General features: G+C 43.1%; 1 protein-coding gene across 1 annotated transcript; it reads right to left on the minus strand.

Moving 5' to 3' along the window:
• Nucleotides 1-3,519: 3,519 nt before the first annotated feature.
• Nucleotides 3,520-16,299, minus strand: prdm1a (PR domain containing 1a, with ZNF domain). Its single transcript, XM_017495700.3, has 7 exons — nucleotides 16,017-16,299; nucleotides 14,136-14,384; nucleotides 12,474-12,593; nucleotides 10,992-11,244; nucleotides 7,885-8,798; nucleotides 7,640-7,768; nucleotides 3,520-7,534 (listed from the first exon to the last, which is right to left on the minus strand). The coding sequence occupies exons 1-7, from the start codon at nucleotides 16,041-16,043 to the stop codon at nucleotides 6,971-6,973; spliced, it is 2,256 nt and encodes a 751-aa protein (XP_017351189.1). The 5' UTR covers nucleotides 16,044-16,299; the 3' UTR covers nucleotides 3,520-6,970.
• Between the last annotated feature and the right edge of the window lie 590 nt (nucleotides 16,300-16,889).

Raw genomic sequence — 16,889 nt, forward strand, 5'->3', positions numbered from 1 at the left:
GTGTAAGATTTTGGGTGAGTTAGACGTCGGTATGAGTAGAGACAGGCCACTGAATGAGGCTGCGCAATGCATGGAGACTATTACAAAAATCCCACCTCTCTGCCTTTACTTGTTGGTGAAGGTGTGCTGAAAACACCCAACACTGACTCGTGTGGATTTAGGTTGTTATTTATGGACAATTGCTCATGTGGATCAGCCAGAAAGAGGCATGTTATCGAGCTAAAGTCTTTAGTTTAAGCGCTTTGGTTTGTAATCTTCCATTACTTCTTGGTTATATTCTCCTCAAGCACAAACTTAAAGATGGCTGAGTTGCTTTTGCTAAGCGAGAAAGCTGAAAACCAGTGCAGCTACCTGCACCGGAAGCTGGTGCAAAATCCAAAAGAAAATGATTCGTGTCATTCAGTTGAAATGAAAGTCAACTCTTTCTAAGCCACGCCATGTTTTTCATCATCGCTCTCTTGTTGTGGGGGAAAATGTGAATGGTTTACTCTTCCAGTTACAGAAGATATGTGTGTGTGTGTGTGTGTGTGTGTGTGTGTGAAAGGAGTGGGGGGGTGTTCTTTTTCCTTTTTCTTTCTTTTTTTTTTCTGTAGTGGACATCAAAGCTCCTCGTCATGACTTCATTAAGTAACGCTGTCCTGGCCTTGCTCTCTCATTCCTGTAAAGCCGTCACTAAAGGAGATCAGAGGGCGCCGTCTCCTCCTTCTCTTCCTCTCTCTCTCTATCATTCCTCTTTGCTCTCGTAGGTGTCCGTACGTTCTGCGCCGTGCCTTTTCTCGACCTGCCTCACTCCTTCCTGCGTGAGCGAGGAGACTTATGGCGCTTATATCCCGGAAGCACTCTTTGAAGTTCACATAATGATTAAGTGAGTAGACCTCAGGTCGCCCTGTGTGTGTGTGTGCGTGTGTGTGCATGCATGCGAGCACGCACTTGCTTCACCCCGTTTGCTGTCATCCACCAATTTCGGAGTGTAAAAGCAAAACAGAGATGGTTGGAAGCCCATAACCCAGTCATGGCCTGTGAACTTATATGAGGTGTTAGGAGAAGAACTTTCCCCTCTGTCTTCCCTTGCTCCCTTCTCTTCATATACACCTGGTTAGAAGTAGGATGATGGGGGTTGGACGACTTTCGGGACAAACAACAAAACTCCGTGCTCTTTACTGAGACGCCCTCTTATTTCCAGACCCCCCCCCCACCCTCTTACCACTTGGCCAGAGCTAACCTGTCATTAACCCGGGCCCCTAATTGGCAGGTGCTGAGGGGCTCTGAGACACTGTGATCACTTAGAGGAGAGGACAGACCAAGAGGCCTCTTCATTCACGTCCTTGCAATTTGCTGTGCTCTTTGTTTAGGCCCCCCTCTCCTGCCCAGGAGTAGTCATCGCTCTCATTCCTTGGGTTCTACATAGCAAAAAGTGTATCTGTTACTTATGCAGCTGGAAGATTTAAAAAAAAAAAAAAAAAAAAGTATGGCCTCTGGTCAAAATAAACACTTCTTGCATTCATTGTGTGTGTGAAAGAGAGAGTATGTGTGTGTACTTGTTTGCCTGTTTAGCAGGCTGGATGTGTGGTTTGTGGCTCCTGGCTGGCTGTGAACAAAGGAAGACTGTAATTTGTTGTACATTGAAATAACACAAGCCTTGGCATTGATGGAAATGGAAGAATCTGAATTCCCCAGCCAGAAAACAAAACGAAACAACTGGAATCTTTTAAAGGGCAATTGAAAGTAATTTCTGAGCTAAATGTGAAACCGCTACATGTTTTTGAACAGTCATGAGCCATCGGAATAATTGCTCGTCAGAGACGTTCTCATGTAACGTGCACCGAACCCGGCCCCGTGTTACCAACCTTTAGAGAATTTCGACTCAAAACACACTCCAGGACATCTTCATTACAGTAAATAACACTCGCTTTATTTAAAAAGAAATGCTCGCATTTGAAAGGGCACGTTTTTCTTGTGGAGTCTGGTGGTTTTACTGACTCATGCTACTGCTTCTGCTGCTGCTGGTGGTGGGACCTGGCAGGAAATGAGGAAAGCCTATTATCACTCATAATTCATAACCTGACGCTTGTGGCCTGTAAATTTACATGGAATTTGAATCGGAAGTCACGTTCTCCTTTCTGCTTTGGCCATTGTTTCCTGCATGGGTTTGGTTTTATTTAGCGCCATTGAACGTCAGCTGTCTCTTTTTAAGAAACCGAAATGAAATGTAATCGTTGCTCGAGTCATTTCCCCAGATGTAATCAGTCAGCCGAGATGTGTCGGGTGTACACGTTGTCTTTAGATTGCACCGCTAGTACGAGGCTAACGTAGCTAACAAGTAATGGAAGCTTCCTTGAAACCAAAAACACAATTCTTTGATTCAAGGACTGCATCAATCCCACAACATTTGGATTCTGACAACTGTTACTTAAAACAAAGTGCCACCAATGCTCCTTATTTGGATGTGACATTGTACCACATGACCTCTTGCACACACCTAAAGCTCAGAGAACTTAAAAAAAATAATAATAATAATAATAAAAAGGGGAAAAACAACGTTGTAAAACTGAGTGAATTTTAAAATGACCCAAACGCCCACCTGTAGTGAGAATGGATGTGTATGCTAAACAGATATTTAGCATTATGTACTGAATGTTAAATTCCAAGTTCGTAAACAAATGACTAAACGTATGAATTGAACAAATGGGGCGAATGAGTCATGGCTGTACATGCCATCTCCCACAAAACTCGCCAGTGACGCGTTACACGTAGAAAGCATTCTACATTAGCATTTGTCACCTACAAGTTGCTTATGAGTCGATCGCCACAAAAAGAAACATTGTCACGCTAATTATTTCACCACTTGTTAATATTGCTACACACTGTGCTCTTGCACCATACATTTTATAGTAAATCGCTATATTTAGTTATTTTTGCTCAGGATTACAGCTATTGCTCTAGTAATGGTGGCAAGCCGTCATCGATGAACACCAGCTACCACCATATTAATAAATATACCGTACAGTGATGCTTGAACGTTTGTGAATGGTTTATAGAAAATGATAGAATTTTTCAATATATCTGCGTAAATATGATCTCAAACATCGTCAGATTTGTTGTTCAGTGGACACTTGAACATGTGAGAGCAGCTTTTAGTTGCTTAGAAGTTACCCTGGGTTCCTTGTGTGACCTCACAGAGTCTTGCTCTTGGCGTAATCTCTGTTGGTCGACCGCTCCTGATTAAATGAATTAATTTAAATGTGAATTTCCTCTATTTGTACATAATCTGTTTGAATGTGGATCGGTGGAGTCCAGACTGTTTAGCGATGGTCGTGTAACCTTTTCCAGCCTGATGAGCATCAACGACTGATTGTCATCCCATCCATTGAGAACACCTGACTCTAATTTCGCCTTCAAATTAAACTGCTAATCTTTGAGGTTCGTATACTTTTGCCACTCACGGATATGTAAAATTGGATCATTTTCCTCAATAAATAAAATGACCGAGTATAATCATTTTGTTTCATTTGTTCAATTGGGTTCTCTTTGTCTACTTTTAGGACTTGAGACAATCTGTTGATGTTTTAGGTCATATTTATGATGTGATATTCTAAAGGGTTCACAAACTTTCAAGCACCACTGTACATATTGTGCCTTATAAAACTGGGCAAAGAATCATGAATGAGAATCCAGGAATCAGGACTCGGTTAACGATATAGTCCAGTTTGGTTCGTGTAGGTAATATTTAGAATAGCCTCCTTCTGCTCATGTGTTAGACAGTGCTAAACTAGCAGCTGTTGATTTATTTATTAAAAACTTTACCCATTGATAAGTTTTTAAACAAACATATTTTGCCTGATCGAACGCTCTTGAGGTAAATTCTGATTGAACTTTTCCTGTAAGAAGAACACCCATGGCAGGAACCTGTTTGTTCCCTTATTTCAGGACATGTATGTTCAAATTGGTTTGTTTTGAACCACAGCCTTTATCATACATTTATACTGGCCCATATAAACGCAAGGCCTTTGTTGGGGACGGATGTCCTGAAATTCCCCCCCTGTGTCTGGGCCTGGTTCCCATCTGTTTCTTCTTTAATGCGTATGACCACACTTCAGGCCCGATGGGATGCATGGGCGGCTCATTACAGAAAGCCCCCTGGGTCTTCTTGAGTCACTGTTGATTGTACTGTGTCATTCAGTGTTTAAAAATTCTTTGGTGCAACGTCTGTTTACCGTAAGTGCCATTTGCAGTGGCTGTTTTCCGGAAATTTCTCAGGCGCCCTGAAAGACGAGCATTCTTTCTGGAAAAAAAATAAATAAATTGTGTTCGTGTCATGGGCTAGAGGTGGTTGTGAGAACAAACATCACCTCGTGATGCTGGAAACGTGAACCCGATTGGTGATGAGTAACTGCTAGTCGCATACCATTTCCTTTATATGTATTCGAACGGAATCTAAGCAGCTTTGTGAAAATATTCGAAAAAATTCTAGAGTCCTCGTTGTAAGTATTAACATGTAACGGATAAAACACTCGGAGATGTGCTGTAAGAGGAAGATAATCAACAACGGGTTCCTGCGAGGCAGCACGTTGCAAAGTGGCGTTTCTCTTGTCGTTCATTCGGTAAAGACTGTAATACATTTAAGCCGTTTATAGTAACGTATAATGTTGTGGAACATCTACGAAACAAGTTAGTTCCTGTTATCGCGTACATCGTAGCAACTATAAACAGTCATTTCCTCACAAGCCTCTCCTTTTTCTCTCTCGAAGGTAATGAGACAAGAAAAAAATGCAGCTTCTCACGTTATCTACAAAAGACTGCATTTCCAATGTGTAATGAGACAAAAAAAATACGCAGCTTCTCATGTTATCTACAAAAGACCGCATTTCCGATGTCTGAAAACTCGGCTACGGCATTACCTCTGGGTGTTACGACGCGCTGACACTGGAGACTCCTTCCAAAAATGACAGAAACGTCATCCTGTGTAAAGTTGCTATTATAGGAACACAAACGTAGCTCTAATAACTGTGGGGAATCAGATGCCAAGCTGCACCTCGTCTCTTTCTTTTTGGCCATGATCACCGGGGCAGTGGAACCTTTTGTGTTTTAAAATCTGAAGGTTCCATTTTCCTAGTAGTAGTAATAATAAGATATTGGAAAGAGAACCATGTGTCAGTGCAAAGGCAAATTGAAAACGATGAGTAAGACGATGAATTCCATGATTCGTTCAGTCATTTCAGAGATTTCAAATCAAATCAAACTAAGAATCGGTCTTGCACGTTTTAGATCGGCGAAAAATATATAGCCGAAAATTGCACGTTCGTATTTGTACCGGATTGATCATGAGGATTCGTCCTATGGCTTTAAGTACTTTGGCGTTTTTCTGACTGAAACATGTATTCTTTTTTTTTTTTTTTTTTTTTTTTGTGGTGTTTTTTTTTTTTTAAAAATGACAAGAAAAGACAAACCATTCCATTATGTCAGTGAACATTTTATATAATTTACATTTTAAACAAGTTGCACTTAAATAACTATGTAAACCTGTATGTAAACGTAGAGACAGAGGAGTTTGTTTTTGTTTTACATTTCGTTTAAAGCTGAAGATATGGGGAAGACTTTGGTCATACTTCAGAACAGAAATGAAGAGATGCTACTGCTTTACGGTACACTTTGGTGCCTTATGGAAAGAAAGTCATTAAGCCATCAAAATTATGACTCTCTCAGAAAAAATCTGGATTTAAAAAAAAAAAAAAAAAAAAAAGTATAGAAAAAATGATCAATGAAGATAAACCAGTGCATATAAAGACCAAGGCACTTTGACTTGTGCCATCCATGAGTGTAAAAAGGGCAAACACAAAAATCTGTAGAACAGACAACATCTAAAGAGCAACTAATACCGCTATAGACACTCACTGCTCTTTAAGTGAACTTTTGGTAACTAGCTCAGTATTCCAGTCCCTTGCGCCAAAATATTAGTGAGTCAATAGAGAAGTACTCTCAGCTTCATAGCCAGTGTGCTACATGCTACCAGGCTCCTGTCTTTTTTTTTTTCTTTTTTTTTTTAACCACATAGAGACCTCTACTCCAGGGACATTTGGTTTCTTCTTCAAGTAGAAAAGCAATAAATATCATATATGCCTTTGACTTCCTTCTGAATACACTCGCAGCCTACACACACACACACACACACACACACACACTCACAGTTTGAGGTAAATTGTTGAAAATATACAAAATGCCCTTTTTGTGTTACACCGAGGCGTGCTCATTAGAAATTAGGGAAAGGCTCGTAGGTTATTTGAAAACAAATCAATCAAATCTCTTACCCTTCCCCCTCCCTCCCCCCAGCAAGTAAGACATGGTGATGGTGACACTGTCAAAATTCCATTATCGTTGTGTTACAACAGCCTTCCATAAAAGAGCTACTTAAAAAGAAAAAGAAAAAAAAACCTGTCTGCATTAAAAATACAAATAAAAAAAAAAACCCTGAATCAAGGCAAGTTCCTCAACTCTGGTACTCATTAGTTCATCACAATCAGAGGGCAAACAAACAACTAACGCAGGCTGCAAGAAACTATGTACAAAAGAGTGACTAGAAAATCTACAGAACAGTGAATTACAATGAATTACCCAGTCATTGTAAACATTGACAATAAATTAAGGAAGTTGCATATCGAACTGAACCAAATATTATTAAGGAATAACAATAGAAAAAAATAATAACAAATACCAATGACATCAACAATAATATTATTATGAAATAAAGAAATCGATGATTGTCTCTAAAGTAAGTGTAGGACACACTGGACCGCTAGTGGCCTGGAGCAGTGTCTCTTAGCCCTGAGTATGGTAACTCCCTGAAAGCAAAGGTCTGAGCCTGTCTCCTTATGAGAAGGATCGTGTACACCTGTGGCTGTCCACAGCCAGACCGGGTGAACCAATGAGGTTGAGGGGCAGCATGTCTTAGTGAGTGTGTGTACTAGGGCTGGGGCTAAGATTCCATTGCCTCCACAGTCTCTTGTTTGACCTTGACAGGTAGGAGCTTGATAACTGATGTTTCACTGCTTGGCTCATACAGGCTGTAGGTGCTAGACGGATGTGATGGAGGAAGCAAATCTCCTCCAGTGCTGCCTTTGTGGTATGATGCCTTGAGGTCCATTTCACGGTAGATCAGACTGAAGATCTGCTTTTCCACCAGCCTCTCCACATCAACACCATCAATCTCCTCCAACCGGTCAGCATTGTCGCTGATGTCAAAGCGCTCGATCTCCTCGTTAATGCGGTTCAGTTCATCGAGGCTGCAGTGGGGGGAAGGCATAGCAGCCAGGCAGTAGCCCTTAAGGTGGAGGCGCAGGCTGCAGAGGTGGATGTAGTTGCGGTGGCAGTGTGTACACTTGTGGGGGCGCTCTCGAGTGTGTAGCCGTTTGTGCAGTTTGAGGTGGACAAACTGTGTGAACTTAGCTGGGCAGAGCTTGCACTGATAAGGCTTCTCACCTGAGTGCAGCCTTAGATGGGTCTTCAGATTACTTGTGCTGCTGAAACGCTTGTGGCATACCTGTTGAAACCGAACAAGGAGCTTTAGGACTGAAAAAGAACCTTGTACCTCCAAACCACAGCTAGCTGACAGGTGTTTAGTTAGTTAAGAGGAGATTAGTCTCACCTGGCATTCATGGGGCTTCTCTCCTGTATGGACCAGGTAATGCTTCTGCAGGTGGGCCAACTGAGTGAAGCCCTTATTGCATGTCTGACACTTAAAAGGGCGCTCGCCACTGTGGACACGCAGGTGCACCTGAGAATAGCACAGAAGGGGAGCAAGGTTAGAGACAGTGTCCCATTCATAACAGGAGGTGTATGTGTGTAGAGCTGAAGGATTGAAGAAAAAAAAAACGAGAGTTGAGTTTTTACCTTAAGGTTTGACAGCTGTCCAAAAGTCTTGCTGCATACATTGCACTCGTACTTTATCTTGCCATTCTGTTTCTTCAGTGGGTATGGCAGCGTCTTGTATCCTGCAGGGCCTCGCTTCATCTTGCTGAGATTGATTGCCTCATCCTCTGAACGTCGGATGCTCGGCTGCGCTGAGGTTGGGTTGGCAGGCTGCTGATCAACAGAGACTGCAGAACCAGCTGTGGGAGAACCACTGATTGGGGCATGAGGGTGTCTGTGCAGGGGTTTGTCTTTTGGGGTCGTCGCTCTAGTGAAGGCACTCTTGGGTGGTGGAAGCAGGAAGTCCCTGTGGGGTGGCAGCAGGAAATGCCTTCCTCCCTCAGGTGGAATGGTGGGTGGGTGGGGCATGTGAGGGGACAGTAAGGTGTTGTAAATGGGGTACATGCGGGAGAACACATTCGCCACTGGTTGTGTTCCACTGATGGGGTAAGGGGCAAAGAGATAATGTGGGTTGGGGTAGAATGAGGAAAGGGGGTTGGGCAGGGAGTAGCCAGGATAGTGACCCAGGCTGCCATTGTAGAGTGGCAGGGCATCCCTAGGATCTGCTGGAGCAGGACTGTTTCCTGGACTGGTTTCAGGGCTGCTGAGTGCTGATGGGCTAGGGGTGGCTGAGGACAGTGCAGGTGAACGAGTGGCAAAACAGATACTTGGGCTGGTTTTCATGATATCCTCTCTGAGGTGAGGCTGCGGGCGGACTGGGTAGATGACACGGGGGTAGATGGGTCTGTCAGGGCTAACAGTGCAGTGGGGACGTGTGGGCAGTGGTCTTGCAGGCTCCCGCCATGTGTCTTTGAGGATTTCTGACACAGTATGCTCTCTCTTCACAACAGGTTTTTCTTCCGACACCTGCTGCTTTGCTTCTATCAGACTCTGCTCTGTAGAAACACACAAAAGAAGCACATTAGACTACGGAGTAAAGCGCTGACAACATTTTTCAGGCACTGTTATTATGTGTGAGTTCATCTGCTCTCTCTGTCACGCATACATCCTAAATACATCATCATCCACTACTGCAAAATAACCTTACAGTCTGTACTTACTGAGCTAGGTAAGATAATGGGCTCCTCCCCACACTACTGGCTCCTCGCTACAGGAGATCTATTGTTACACAGCACATAGATCTTCCCAAAGCAAAGAAGGTTCAGAACACAAAGTAGCCTAGTTGTTCAATTAGGGACGACAGTTTGACAGATTGTCCTGAGGTAGGGGCTGCAGACAGGATGTGAGGCATGACAGCAGATCCCAGTCAGGGTGGTGGAGTAGGCTGGATTCTGCTCAGAGCACTGATACTATCTAATGGATGTGGCAGCAAATGATTGAAAGTTTCCTTCTAATAGGAAACCCCAAAGCCTTGACTCCACTCACCTCACACACCTCAAAACAAAGTGAACTTGCACAATACTTTTTAGTACTTGAGATGAACCATAACATTTTGAGGATTGTGCGATTTTGAGGACTGCTCATACAGGATAGGGGTGTTTAATTTAATTTTTTTTTTTTTATTTTTTTTTTTTTTACAAAGACTTTCAAGAGAAGACCAGATCTTAATGCTCTAATAGTCAGAGTTGCGTTTTCCTATTATTCACTTTTCGATTAAAGAATCTCTTGATGTGGTGTTAAATTGAACGATTTACTCCGATCACATTTTCTCTGACAGAACTCATGATAGAACCACCTTTAAAAGAGGAAACCAATAATCATAATCACTTCCTGCTACCTTTTCTGTGACCTTTACAAAAAAGTTCAGCAGTCTTTTTTTTTATGCTTTTTTTTGTGTGTGGTTTGCAAGATGAGTATCCTCCTCTGAATCTCCCCATTCTTAGAACCCCCCGTCCTTCTGCTCCCAGAGCAATGTGTAAACGCAGTTAGAGGTTATCAGTAAACTCCCCCTTCCAATTCCCTTCCACAGATAGCGCCATTCCCCACTCCTCCCCAGAGAACTTGTGCAAAACAAACAGGGAAGCAATCCCAACAGATATCAATCTGTCAGCACAGCCCCGCCGCCAGGAAGTTCAAGTAGTCAATGGAGCATTTTTTTTTTCCTCTGCCTTACTCACTCTTTGCCTCTCTTTTAAAGTGCTAAATAAATTATGGAGTTGCGCCAAAGATCTGTCTGCACTTCCCTTGTGTACGCATGTGTGTGAAGGAGAGGTTACAAAATGACTGGATAAAGATTCTTAAAAGTCTACTTGGCTGAAGCATCAATTTACTTTGGAAATCTGAAGAAGTTTAGTGAACCATGGAGTGAGACAGCTCGAGCTTTTCTAAATCAATCCCATGTGGGAGGCCCTGCCAGTCATCTTGGCCCATTCCATTATACTGAGTCATATGTGCAGTGGCTATAAGCCTGTTCATGCTATGACTCTGTCTGCTTTGAGAGACAGCAATAGATATGGAGATTGCTCTTACTTTCTCAGGTAACAGGTAGAAGAGCTTGGGTGTCAGCGGTGGGTCAGAACACCTAATTATAGACTACTTTGTGTGTTTGTGTGTGTGTGTGTGTATGTGTGTGTGTGTGGAACTCAGGGGGGATGCCCAAGCTCACATACCCTGAGGGTATGCGCATGACCCAGGGGAGTGGAGTCACCGAGACTGCTCTGTTCCCGCCACACCTGAGTATTGTCTCCTCTCTCTCTCTCTCTCTCTCTCTCTCTCTCTCTCTCTCTCTCTCTCTCTCGCTCTCTCGCTCTCACAAAACAAAAGGTTTCACTTTGAAACTTTTATTGCTGGTTGAGCAATAACCGATTGAGCGTGTAGAGTTGAAAGACCGTCTAAGGAAAGATGACGGGCAGTCATATCTTCCTCTGTGTAATTACGGTCAACATTACTACGCCTAAACAGAAACACTACCAAAAATACAGCAACGTCTCAAAGAATTCTGTTGTTCGAGGAGATGAAAGGGAGAAGAGCATGTACTGTCGGTATAATAATGACAGGCTCGGACCAAGTCAACACGCTTCCTCTCGGTCCGTTCTGAAGTAAAAACGGGACAGGAAAATATCCCCGGGACCGACACAAACAACTTCACCGTCATTATACTGTATTAAGGACTTTTTTGTTGTACTTACTGAGCTTCTGCATCATGAGATCTCCTGAGGGAGGGTAGTGGAGACGGTGTGCGAAGTCGGTGCAGTACCACACCAGCAGCTCCTGGTCCGCAGGGATGGGCTTCACTGTGTAGAAGTAGATGCTCATGCCATTCTGACAAGCAGCCAGGTTCTGCTCCTGCTGTGAGTGGGCTGGATTCACATAGCGCATCCAGTTGCTCTTCTCCTCGTCCAGGCCGTCTACAAAATGATGGAACTGTCCTTCTGCATAAATCTAAAAGAAAAAAGAAAAAAAGCAAACGACAAGCGAGGTTTTAGCGATTTAACATGGACGATTGGTAACGATTATTTCATCTCGCATCATCTTTACTCAGTTCTCCACTGTGGTCTAAACACTTGCCTTTGAGACGAACAGACAGACAAGTGGGAGACACCAAAGCTAGCTACAATCTCTTATAAAAGCCACATGGCTGACTCAGTAAGCACACCCCCACCAATACTCACACTCTCATGTTGAATCTGCATGTCTTCTCTCTCTCACTCATACACACTCGCAGATGCACACACACCCACCCTTGTTTGCGCTCTCAGGCTTATGAAGTGGAACGGATTGTTTTGGGGTAGTTCTAAGGTTAGAGACTTGTTCACACTAACTTCACCATTTCCAGGAACCCTTGACATCACCAGCAAGGCTTCCCTCTGTGACACCAATGTTATGCTTCTCATACACATTTTACTGTACCATCCCACCCCCTCCACACGCGCCCGCCCTCTTGTCAGTACTACTCCGATCTCCAGTAACGTAGGAAAGATAGCAGTGTTTGTTAGCAGGTAAAGAGCAGCATCTTTCCACAAGGGGATCTCTGTGGTCTTAAGACCAAAAAAACAATTCTGAGCAAAAAAAGAAAAAAAATTTACGGTCATGGTTTGGATCGCACTAGGATGACTTGACGCTTTCGCCATGACGACATCTGCATGCAACAGCTGAAAGCCACAGGCAAGGAAGACAGCGCGAGTATACCTCATGCCTTACTGGCAGTAGCTTGGTGACAACCTAATGTGACTGCTTTAAAGCTGGCGGTTTCAAACAGCCAAAGTTTGCGGTACAGCCAAGCGATTGACATCTTCCCATGTCAAAAGGCATCAACCTCAAGAGTGCTGCCAAGTCATTCGCCCTTTCACGACGTTCAGAAAGAGCACAGTCAAAACAAGATCACACAAGACGAAATAAATCTTCACTCTCTCACTCAGCCAGTGCCGCCGACGCAAGCGGTGGTTCTCAAAACACTACACTCTAACTCAGCAAAAAAATTTTTTTTCTTTTTTTTTTTGGTAAGCACGCTCTGCTGTTGCATAAGCTGTGCACCCGTCATGTCACGCAGGAAGTAAGTCAGTGGAACAGGAAGTGACCTGTTCACTTGTGTGTTTTTCTTTTTCTCTCTTGTATTTCTTTTGCTCCCCCTTTACTGAAAGTGAAGCTTCTGAAAAAAAACAACAACTCACCCTCCAGAAGTACTTCCTGTTGGCGTCTTTGGGTACGTTCTCTGCTGTGTAACTTTCTCCCACTAGAGGGCCGAAGCGCGTACCGGTCGGTATGTACTCGCGGCTTACGACACCGATTACCTTGTGGAGAAGAAGAAAGAAAAAGAAATGTCAGGAGATAAACCAACAATTTTATGACCTAACATTAAATTCCATCGTGCTATTTGTCAGTCGAGCGATTCATAAGGAGGTTTACAAGGCATTTATGAGGCTAGACGACATCAATTAAAAGAAATTCATGGAGGAGATCCAAATCAAATGCCCTAACATGTCATAAGACTAAAGATGCAGTCAGAAGGTTGTTTTTTTTTGACAGCTCTGAGAATTAAGGGTCAGCCAGGTTCTGCCTTGACATCCATTTAGGCTTGAGAAAACGATGTCTCATTTGTCCTCTCTCACCTCTCATTAAGTGCCCAGACCCTCCCTCCTGTACTCATTACCAGGCCTCCTTCCTCACCACATCAAACACTACTACAACCCTCAAAGCATAAATCCACACCTACGATTACAGCTTGCGCTTCTTCCTTTGAGGTGAACGGCATCAAAAAAAAAAAAAAACCCAAAGGCGGATAGAGTGGAGCACTGCAGTCTGGCCTTTTGGATTACAACCGCCAGACTTCAATCTAATCTCCTCGAACCAAGATCCGCTCTTCAACTGCCCCTCCACCTCCCCCAGCACCTTTCTTCCATATACACCCCGAAACACAAACAGCCATGCGGATAAAGCTGTAGGAAATCCCCTCACATTTCTCGAAAGCCTGCAGCAGAGTAGCGGTTCAGTGAGGAGATTAGGCCGTCTTTTTGATAACTCATTAACAGAGATTTAGCTTGGCTCCCAAGTTTCGCGCCAGCTCCTTCTCGCTATTTTAATTTCATTTTTTTTTTTTTTTTTTTTTTTTTGCCACGCTTCCACCTTCTCTTTCATCCTCTCGCCCTCTCTTTTCGCTCCCCGTCCCGCCGTTTTTCATCAGATCGTGAACGGATCGCGAAAGTCCGATGGCCGTTTTTGTGTCTTGAGAAGTAAGGGAGACCAGAAAAAGAGGAAAATCTATGCAGCTGATCTGAGGACGGCGCTCGGAGGTGTTCAAAGGTTTCCTCGCTTCAAATCAAGGGGAAGTTTGCGCAGCGTCACTACTACAGTCATCACTGTCTGTCCAAGATAACGGGCGATTTATGTAATGGAAGATGGGAGTTGTGCTGCTCACAGAGACATGTGAAATGACACAAAGCGACACTCGAGCTTACAGAGGAAGAGCTCCTATTTTTTTTTTTTTTTTTTCCCCAGGAACAGCTAGTGTAGATAAAGAAGATTAATTACAATTCTATAAGCAGTGTGTTTTGTGAGAGGCATCGTAGACCGATCACAAACATGACCTCCCACCACCCCACCCCCTTTCTGTCTCATTTATTCTCAAGGCTGATAATTTTACACTTCTTGCGTCAATATGAGCCATCACACTAATAATAGGTACACTCACTTTTTTTTCTTTTTTTTTTTTTCACACAGATGGCGTATACGGTACTACGCATGAATCTGACACCACAAACCCAAACGACATGCTGCAGGCAATGGGTTCTTCAGTCTGCTAGTGTATGATGCAGGAGTGAGTCATTACAGCATACCTCTTTGGAGTCAGGGGCATATCTGAATGCCAGGTTTCTCGGCAGCGAGGTCTGGGCGCGGGGCAGATCTGTCTTGTCCGCACTATCCCACGTGTGGTCCTTCACTATGTAGGTGCACTTCTCTTCGAACTCAGCTTCTGTCCAATTGGACATGTCGGCATCCTCGACGGTCATCTTCAGATCCACCTGGTCGGCTGTGTTCGGGGAGCCCTCAGTGGTCAACATGACGGAGCTATGCTGAGAGGCGGCCTGAGAAAAAGACACGGGCCGACAAAGAAAAACAGACCGAGAGGAAAGAAAGAATGAGTGGGAATTCGTATTGTGAAATCGAGTGAAACTGCTTTGAATTCAAAGGAAAATTAAATAACATACAGGACTAACACGCTTACAAATTATTCAACAAGTTTGCCTGAATAGTTAGTTCAGGTAGTATTACTTTATAATGGAAGGATAACAAAATGGAAATTTACAGCTGAGTGAAACGGGGGGAAAAAACAGCAAAATCATATGCTGACTCAAAACAAACAATCCAACAACAATCCTCACGCACGTCTTTACGCACAGCGATTACTGTCTTTATCTACACCTAGCATAGGTCTTTCTTTCACTCTCTCCATCATTTCCTTTCTCATCGCAGCCACTCCGTGGAAAAAAACCTCACAGACAGGGACGACGGAGGAAGGAAGTGGCGTCTACGTCTGAATGGAGCTAAAACTGGAATCAGAGTTGTAAAGCGTCAGAGTCTATAAAACGTCCCGGGGAATAACTGTGTGTGTGTGGAAGAACAAAAGGAGAAGAATCACAACTTTTTTTTTTTGTTCTTTTTTTTTTTTTCCATAAGGGGGCCACAGCAGCGCAAACAAGCTTCAAACGCTTCCCACCCAAGATAGTCCCACACACAGGCTGAGCCAGGAGACCCTGTCCCTTTCACCAGTGCCTGTTAGGAAGACGGCTCCTTTCAAAATCTACCGTTTTCATTTCGTCTATTACATACATTTTAGATATACAAATATGTATTAAATAATAATAATAATAATAATAACCCTATTTAATACCTTTTTTTTTTAATCGAGACTCAATAACATACCTGTGAAAAATTATTGTCCGCACACATTTGCATCAAATTATCTATTTATACAGCCTTATTTCCATGAGTCAAAAGATAATGAGACAAAAATCCTGCAAGCTGTCATTTAATTCTGTGTGTAGGACAGCTGCAAGATCAAAACTAATATTGAAACCGAGAAACTGAACATGCACAAACTGGGCAACCGTATTTTTTTTTCTATTTTTCTTTTCTTTTTTTCTTTTTTTCTGACATTTAAACCCAATTTAAACGAAGTCAAATTTAACCTTAAAAGAATTTATTTAAAACGAAACAGTTTTCTTTTCTTGTTAATGTTTTTCCTTTTTCTTTTTCCTCGTTGACATTTGCATATTACGAACGCAACAGTATTTTATATATTATTATATAAAATTGATCTATTAATTACTTTTCCATTTTTATATTTCCTCCAGGCCAATCGTTCAAAAAGCTTACTGCACCGTATAAATGAATAGAATTTAAGTTTTCAACCCGAAGTCCTGAAAAGCCTCAGAAGGCAAAAAAAAAGCAGTGCGCAAACTGACATGCAAATTGGTAAGTAACTAAATAAATAAACAAATATACACAAGAATCAGAAAAGAAATATCAATGCCATTAATGTTGTAACAGTTCAATTAAAAGAATGATTTCTACTGAACGACTGAACGAAACAATGTTTTTTTTCTTGTTGTTGGTGTTGTTGTTTTGTTGTTTTAAAGCCAGTAAACAAAAACAGTGCCTTGATTTTTCACGAAGCTCAAAGCAAACAGAAAAATCAGCCAAGCAGTCTCACTCACCGACAGACTTTGGTTCCAGCCACACATAGAGCCGTCTGATCTCTCCCCTGAGTGCGCTTGTGTGTGTGTGCGCGCGTGTGTGTGAGTGTGTGTGTGCGCGCAATAGAGAGTGAGTGTGTTCGTGGGACAGGTGCAGATCACCCTCGTTCCCTCTCCTGTCCAGCCGCTAGTCCAGATGGCGACTGTGTTCTCCTCTGAGTGTCTCGAGTTTGACTAACTGCCTGAGCATGTTTCTTTCTGACTTGTTGAAGGACTCCTTGTTGGCTCCTCCTACTTTTTCCCCCACCCTTACTCCCTCCCTCCCTCACTCCCTCCCTCTTTCTCTCTCTGTCTCTCTCTCCACCCTCCAAGGTCATGTCACATGCATCACACACACAAGAAAAATAATCTAGATTTTATATAATCCATTCACTCGTTCTCAATAAAAGTAAAGGAGAAGGAAAGGCATGTCTTCATATCTACTGAGGTAGATGAAATCAAGCAGCAGACACAAAGCTGATGAGAGATGGTCTTGTATAAAGAGAGGAGGAGGGAGGTGTTGATCCCTCTTCCTCTGGCTCTCTTCCTGAGAAGGAAGGACATCCTGCGCCAGTGACTCAATAACCTGTTGCTGTTTACTAAGAGCGGAACTGCAGATTGATGGCTGTGTTTCTCCTCACACCTCCTCCTCCTCCTCCTCCTCCTCCTGTTCCACAGCTTCTGGAACTTCTCTGATATCCCCTAGGGGGTGCTACATTCTGCCTCTCAACTCTTCTACACCCATACAGTTTGATCACAATGGAGATCCATAGTAGTGAGGTCCATAATCATAAAAGGGAAGGATGTAACACTCTCCCTAAGTGACGTGATTGACGTAAAGCTTTGTACACAATC

Source organism: Ictalurus punctatus, chromosome 20 (assembly GCF_001660625.3).
Source record: "Ictalurus punctatus breed USDA103 chromosome 20, Coco_2.0, whole genome shotgun sequence".
Lineage (NCBI taxonomy): Eukaryota > Metazoa > Chordata > Actinopteri > Siluriformes > Ictaluridae > Ictalurus > Ictalurus punctatus.